This window comes from Canis lupus, chromosome 4, assembly GCF_048164855.1.
Source record: "Canis lupus baileyi chromosome 4, mCanLup2.hap1, whole genome shotgun sequence".
Taxonomy (NCBI): domain Eukaryota; kingdom Metazoa; phylum Chordata; class Mammalia; order Carnivora; family Canidae; genus Canis; species Canis lupus.
Genome location: NC_132841.1, coordinates 1223512 through 1231850, shown reverse-complemented (window position 1 = coordinate 1231850; position 8339 = coordinate 1223512). Strand labels below are relative to the sequence as shown.

Sequence of the window (8339 nt, the reverse complement as noted above, 5' to 3'; positions counted from 1 at the left end):
ACATTAAATGTTTCATCTATGTAGCAAAGTATGTTAAGTTTCTAGAGGAAACTTTATAGTTGGCACTGTTACCAGCTAGTTTATGTGAATTTTTTCGCAGTACTCTACTCTGATTACTTCAGTTTGAACTGAAATATGTTGTTACAGGGACCAGTAACATTCAAGGATGTCATTGTGGAATTTACCCGGGAAGAGTGGCAGTTACTGAACGCTGCTCAGAGGACCTTATACAGGGAAGTGATGCAAGAGAACTATGGTCACCTAATCTCAGTGGGTGAGAAAAACTTCCCCATATGTAACTACCAGTACTTTGCATTTCCTTTCCCAGTTGCTGGGAAAGGTCTCTGCAGGACTGCAAAATATTAGCTTTGTTTCTGAGGTCAAGGTTGATGAATCCATTTTGGGTATGAGAAAAAAATATTTGTGTCCCAACCCTCCCCACTGAAAAAAATCTAAATCTAAATATGCCAAGCCTAAGTGGGACCTTTATTGTTCTCCTAAAATGGTACTTCCTTATCCTTCAGAGTCCCTAAATTCCAAGTAATCTATATTATATACTTTTCCATGAATAGGTTACCATGTGAATAAGCCGAATGCAGTCTTCAAGCTGAAGCAAGGAAAACAACCGTGGATACTGGAAGTAGAATTTCCACATTGGAATTCCCCAGGTGAGTGAGGACCTATGTGGCCTCTGTTGCTAGTGAGGTGGTTGATGCCTTTTGCCTTCAGAAATATATTCAAATGCTGGATACTTCTGGAAATGACCAAGGACACTTGATGAGCATATGCAAGCAACATAAATCACACTTTGAGTTTTAATTTTTCCACAGAAGTTCCTTCTAATAAGTTCCAGACTTTTAAAAATAGTTACTTTTCTTTCCTGTATAGAATATCTAACCTCTACCTAACCTTTTCTTCAATTTTTGTCTATTTTCTAGAATTACAGATATTGGGAATTCTAGAACACTATAATCTTAAAAGTGTTAAATCTTAAATCTGCTGATAAATTTTTCTCCAAATGCCTTTTCTCTCCCTTTACTAACAATGTCTCAGCACCAGTTTTATTAACTTCTTATTCTCTCTTTAAACTCTAAATTCAGATTATAAATCTTTATGCGTTTCATCAATTATATTATTTCAGAGTTGGTACTTCCTTTTAGATAAGGTCTGTCTTTCACACAAAGTACTAATTATCCCTTCTAAAATCTACCATACCTTACATGGAGCGTTGTTAACACTAAGATTTAAAAAACTAAAAACAAACCAAAAAGCAACTAGGATGATCTGCTTCCTTAAATGCTTTCTTTATTTCTGACTTGTCCACTTAAATGTTGCCAGGACCAGGAACAATGCCAGTACTTATTAGTTGTACACTAGATATTTGTTGAAAGACAATGTGCATTAACAAGAGACAGGCAGTCTTCTTCTCTGTAACTCCTGCAAGGGCTCATCCTTTCTTAAGACCACAGACACACAGGATCTCGTTTCCTCTGTGTCCCAGTGAGCCTTGTACAAGTCCGTATGCAGTAAATAGAAGCAGTGATGTGGGAACTAAACTATGAAAGCAGAGTAAGACTGGTGTTGAGTGGTGGATAGCACTGCTTTGGACATGCAGTATTTGGTGGTCAGGCTTGAAAATCTCTGCTGCAAAGGGGAGTTCATCCTGTTTTATGATGGCTTGCACTATGCATTTTAGTCATCTTTCCTTTTGCATATATGCATTCCTGAATCTACTGTCCCAGTGAAAATTAAGCCAGCTAGATGGAGAGTGAGAGCCCAAAGTGTAGAACTCTTCTTCCATTGACCGGGAAACTGATGTTCTCACAAAATCACTTTAGCATTAGCATTTATTTATTTTTTTTAATTTATTTTTTATTGGTGTTCAATTTACTAACATACAGAATAACCCCCAGTGCCCGTCACCCATTCACTCCCACCCCCCGCCCTTCTCCCCTTCCACCAAGCATTAGCATTTAAACTGTCATTATGGATACAGAGGAAATCAAGTAGAAGTTTATAGTCTGCTAAAATATCCCAGCAAATTAGATCTCAGCTGACAAAGACCTGTTAGCTTTTCATCCACTTTCATCTTCTCCTGATATTTCCAGTGAACACAAGTGTCTACTAATTTTCCTTGTCTGTCATGGGCTTACAGCATTCTGAGTCTTGTTCAGCAGTACTCTGAATATCTTTTGTTCTCTGCTCCCCATTTTTTTTCCTTAACATTTCCTCTGAGTTTTTAAGGCCATTTTATAAAGTGTTAGAGGTACTTGGTTTATAACCACGTTTCTTCCCTGGTCTGCTACAGAAGTTTTTAATGTTTATGTTTTTTTCTAAACAAATAGGATAGAGGAAATTTGCATTTGAGAGGTCCTTTATTTGGGGAGATTGACCTGAAGCCTAAAAATCAACTCTACAACCATAATAATACATTAAGATTTATATGGTATTAAATTTTGGATTCCTTTGTAGAAGACCTATGGAAAATTCATGACCTAGGAGCAAGATACCAGGAAAGCCGAACCGAAAATTCAAGGCAAGTCCAAGATTTCAGTTTTAAGATTAGAAGCCTTGTAATAAGAAAGTCTTGATAGGAGTACTGGAAGTGGGAAAGCACTAGTTAATATTAAATGTGAGAAAACTAACACTGAAGTGAATTCCAAAACATATAATGCAAATGGGAAAGCTCTCTTCCATAATGGAGATCTTATTTAGGACCAAGAGATTCAAACTTTAAAGTAGCCTTTTAATTTTTCTGAGTTACACAGTAAGGGAGGCTTTGGTACACAAAGTAGATCTCAGGCATTTGAGAGAGTCTGGATACAATGCAAGGGAACGTTCCCTCTACCAAATGTTAAACAACAATGTCTGTCAGAGAACATTCATAGTGGGGAATATGAATCTAATCAATATGGGAAAAATCTCTAGAGATTGGTTCTTAGCTAGAATGCCTTAGACATTATTGAATTTGGAAATTTCTCTCTAGAAATGGAGAACTCACAAAAAAACAGCAAACTCATGCCAGAGAGAAAATCCATAAATGCAATGAATGTGGGAAGTCCTTCTGTCAGAAGTCTATCCTCGTAATACATCAGCATATTCATTCAAAGAACAAAACCAGGGAATGTGACAAATCTGGCTCTAGAAATGAAGATCTTTCAGTACAACAGAAAACTCACACCAGAGAGAAAACCTATGAATGTAAAGAATGTAAGAAAACTTTCTATCACCTGTCATCTCTTAGTAGACATTTGAGGACTCACGCAGGGGAGAAACCCTACGAATGTAATCAGTGTGAGAAATCCTTCTACCAGAAGCCACACCTTGTAGAACATCAGAAAACACACACAGGAGAGAAACCCTTTGAGTGTAACGAATGTGGGAAGTTCTTCTATGTTAAGGCATACCTCATGGTACATCAGAAAACACACACAGGGGAGAAACCATTTGAATGTAAAGAATGTAGGAAATCCTTTTCCCAGAAATCACACCTCACAGTACATCAGAGAACACATACAGGGGAGAAACCTTATAAATGTAAGGAATGTGGGAAATTCTTTTCCAGAAATTCACACCTCAAAACTCATCAGAGAACTCACACAGGAGAGAAGCCCTATGAATGTAAGGAATGTGGGAAATGTTTCTACCAGAAGTCAGCCCTCACAGTACATCAGCGAACTCACACAGGGGAGAAACCCTTTGAATGTAATAAATGTGGAAAAAACTTTTACTATAAATCAGACCTCACTAAACATCAGAGAAAACACACAGGGGAGAAGCCCTATGAATGTCATGAATGTGGTAAATCTTTCTCTGTGAATTCAGTCCTCCGATTACATCAAAGGACACACACGGGAGAGAAACCTTATGAATGTAAGGAATGTGGGAAATCCTTCTCTCAGAAGTCACATTTTATCATACATCAGAGAAAACACACAGGGGAGAAACCCTATGAATGTCAGGAATGTAGGAAAACTTTTATTCAGAAATCAAAACTTACTGCACATCAGAAGACACACACAGAGGGGAAAAGCTGATAAATATGAAGTGGGAATTTTTTAGGCAGTCATCCTTCAGAATAATTGGATAATTCACACAAGACTAAAAAATTAGGAATATCATCTATCTAGAAAAATTTCAGTCTTTCTTGACAGAAAGGAAATACACAGGAATTCTTTATAAGGGAGAGATTTTTACCATATGTCAGACTTCACTAAGTCTTAGACAACCAACGAATAGTAAAACATGAGGGAGACCAATGTTTTAGAAGTCACACTATACTGCATAACATAGAAATCACATGAGAGAAATCCTATAACAAAAATTCAATGTCAGAAAATTTTCTGTCAGGGCAACCATCCAAAAGCTCACAAATAAGAAGCTCCTACCAGTATCCTTCCTGAGCATTCAGAAACTTTTTACACCATGTGGACTTGGAACACTCAAAGGCACAGATTGTAACAGGTACAGAAGGTTTTATTGAGAATTGAGGTTTCAGTGAACTTCAGATCTCTGATGCCAGGATAGAACCTTTGTAGGCATTTCAAATATGTGAAAGTTTCCGAACAAAAATTCAGAGACAATCTATACTGAGTAACACCCGAAGTCATGTTGTAGCAACTGGATTCTGAGGGGCTTTGTTTTCTGGAGTATTTTTTTAAAGAAACCTACAAATGTCTAGATATTTAAAGCTTTTAAAAAAGCACAAACACATTGAGAAAACCAGGGGACATCCTCACAAACATGTGAAGAATCCTTTAGTATGTACAACTAATGTGTGTCAGTGCACTACAAGACAGCTTATGGATGTTTATGTGCATGTAGAGCCCATCCATAATTGTACACAGGTAAATATGTAGCCTTGGTTCAGTAGTTTTCATGTATGTGAGGGTATTTCACATTACATCTCAGCGTTGACTCCTCTTGTTACTCTTATGTGTATTTTAAGTGTGATGTTCTTTTAAAATTGTAATGCATCTTTTTCTATTTCCTGGCATTTTTAAATGAATGTAGATGTTACTGAACTAATCCTTCAGAAAGAACCAAAATGTGTTTTTGTAAAATTTTCAACTGTCTCATGGTCAGCCAAATTTTACGTTAGGAACACATTTATTCATAAGAAAAGACCAGAATTATTTTTAAAAACAGCTGGAAACACTCTATAATAAAAACAAATAATGCTATGTAAAGAAGTAATACTTATCTTACTGTTGATGTTTTAACAGATTGCAGAGCTATCTGCATTAGAATTTTGTATGAATGTTTTAAGAATGTTGATCACTACTTTTTTTCTTCATAGTAGAAGCAACATGGTAGTAGTTAAAAGTGTGGACTCTGGGCTCTTACTGCCAAGGCTCAAATTCCAGCCTGGGGACTGCCACTTAACCTCTCTGTGCCTCTGTTTCCTTTTCTATAAAAGAGAAGTGATAACATTAGGATTGCTTTGAGGTATAAATGAGTTAATATTTTTAGAGCACTTAGAATAGTGTCTGAGACACAAGTAAAGCATATGTTAGATACTATTAAAATTATAATTTGTATTTCTTGAGTTATGCTGGAAAAAAAAGGTTGGCTACCAACATGGATCACTCACTTTATTGCTATAGTGCCTTGGTTTGGCTTGGTTGTGCATTTTCCAACAAATGATTCAGATATTCAGATGTGACCCAAAGCCCACTTTTGTAGCCTACAGCCAAGAATGGTTTTACATTTCTAAATAGATGGAAAAAAATAAACACTATTTTGTGACCTACGAAAATTATATTCAAATTTATGCCCATAAATAAGATTTTATTAGAAAACTAATAAAAAAAAAAAAAACATCTGTCTCTGTTTTGCCTGAGGCTGCCTTTAGCACTAAAAGAACAGAGTTGAGTAGTTCTAACACAGATCATAAGGCTCAGAGAGCCTAAAATAGTTACTGCTGGCACTTTACAAAGTCAAATTTTTCTGTTACCTAGAGCTGAAAACATCAGAACAATGTATAGGATGTACTTTTATATAGGTTATGTGTTTGAGAAATGCACACAGCAATTTGTGGGTGGGTGGTTTTTGTGCAGTGTATTTATTTTGTACATTGTATTTATATGTTAAAAGCCTAAACATTAGAATTTTTTTCAAATAAATGTGTTTTGTTTGTTGAATTATCATAAAAAATGGAACATTTTCTGATGGAATGTAGCAGTACATGTAGGAAATAAACATTGTGTAAATTAAAACAAATTAATTGGTCCCTACTTAAAATATTTTTTCCAAGTCAATGGCCAGTTTCCCCATATCATTTTAGAATTTTCTCACTATCCCATGATGATCTGTATATCATATTTAACATAATCTAATAACAAAAACCTTACAATACCCAACTCCATCACCTACATTACTAGTTATCTACATTACTATTATTACAGCACTAGTAAAATGATTTTATTGCCTAAACTTCATATGATTGTCAAATGCTGCACTGCCAACTAGTTGTCTGTGACTTCCAAATGATAACTTTTGAGATGCTCAGCTTCTTAAGCATGCCTTGATTTTTCTGCTGTTTACCACTAATGAACACCTACTGTGATATTTAGTAATTGGTTTCTTATCTATATAACTTCTGAATACTCAAATACAATATTGTTACCAATATTATACCCACCACTGACATGAACATGCCATCTTGATTATAGCTACTATGCCTTTAGAGTTTTTTCATTTCAACCTCCTATAAAAGCAAATTTGCGGGCAGCCTGGGTAGCTCAGTGGTTTAGCGCCACCTTCACCCCAGGGCATGATCCTGGAGTCCCAGGATAGAGTCCCACATCAGGCTCCCTGCATAGAGCCTGCTTCTCCCTCTGCCTATGTTTCTGCCTCTCTCTCTCTGTCTGTCTCTCATGAATAAATAAATAAAATCTTAAAAAATAAATAAATAAAAGCAAATTTGCTTTCTACTTTCTCCTGGCTTCTCAATCAAAAATTATATAAAAATTATTACTTTTTGAGGAAAATCCATTAACTCTGCCAAACCTGTAATTAAGAATAAAGTCTGTACTGGGACACCTGGGTGGCTCAGCGGTTGAGTATCTGCCTCCGGCTCAGGGCATGATCCCGCAATCCCAGGATTGAGTCCCACATCAGGCTCCCTGTGTGGAACCTGTCTCTCTCTTTGTGTCTCTCATGAATACATATATAAAATCTTAAAAAAAAAAAAAAAAGTCTACTAATGAAAGGACTTTTAAAATACTGATGGGAATAAAATATTCCTGGTCTTCAAAGGGTGGAGGGGAGGACTGCCTCTTGGCCAGAGCTTCAAGCCATGAATTAATAACCACAAGGATCAATGGATTAGAAACAACTGATCACCAGATCAACTGATCAGTGTTTAATCAGCACATAGGCTTCTGAAGGCCAGCCACCCCGAGAGCTCCATGTTTCTGAAATCCAATCAGCAACAGCATTCACTATGACCCTGTTCTAGAAAGTCAGCCACAACCTTATTCTGGTGACCAAACTTTTCCAACTGAAAGCCAGTCAGTCTCTCAACACTCCTGTTTTTTAAAGCCCACCAATCCCTGAATCCATTTCCCAAAACCTCATATCACTTCTTACTATCCTGGACTGATACTGTAAGTATAACCCTTCTTTGATTAGTATGATGGTCAAAGGAAAGCAGTATCAATTCCTTTTCTTGCTCCATTCTAAAAAGATATTCTTTTTTATCATCATCTTCAATCTGTACTGGCCTTATAACTTGCTTTGGCTTAGTAGAAAGTGGCAGAAGTTCCAGGCCAACTCTTTCCTTCTTGAACCTAATCATCATACAGAAAGTTCAACTATTCTAAAATCACCAAGCTGTGAAGAAACTCAAATTACAAGAGGAAAAATTATAATCCCAGACAGGTGAGCAGTCTCTTTAGAACTTCTGGCCCAGCCCTGTCGTTGGATAAGTTTAGCCAGCCAAACAAGACTTCAGCTAATTCCAGGTGCAGCAGAGAAATCACACTACCTACAAGAAATAATTGTTTTAAGCCATTATGTTTTGGGTGTTTGTGTTACACAGTAATAACTGAAACAAAGTGAGCCATAAATCAAGCTTGTTTCAGATATTGATTAGTCTCCTCTTTCTCAAAAGTTATGCAGCATATGAAGCCCTTTGAAGTTTTGCCACACTACAAGGACCATTTTTAATTTGATGTCTAAAAAGGATTTACCCACATATAATAATCTACCCCCATGAAAGAGAAGCAATCCTAGCTCAACCAGACTGCCTCGTGCTGCTACCCCAACAACAGCTGTACACTGGAAATTAAAAACACTAAACCCCAACTACAGGTTGAAATCGTCCAGGCATTTTT

The 8339-nt window shown here is 36.6% G+C and overlaps 1 protein-coding gene across 4 annotated transcripts in view; it reads left to right on the top strand.

Annotated features, from left to right (window-relative positions):
• ZNF25 (zinc finger protein 25) overlaps window positions 1–6222 on the top strand; it is a 34812-nt gene extending 28590 nt beyond the window's left edge. For all 4 annotated transcript variants that reach the window (XM_072822917.1, XM_072822919.1, XM_072822918.1 and 1 more), the window contains 4 exons: window positions 148–274; window positions 573–668; window positions 2473–2536; window positions 2987–6222. In XM_072822917.1, the coding sequence (XP_072679018.1) occupies window positions 148–274; window positions 573–668; window positions 2473–2536; window positions 2987–4037 (1338 nt within the window). In that variant the 3' untranslated portion in view covers window positions 4038–6222. The remainder of the gene's footprint in view (window positions 1–147; window positions 275–572; window positions 669–2472; window positions 2537–2986) is intronic.
• The last annotated feature ends 2117 nt before the right edge of the window (window positions 6223–8339 follow it).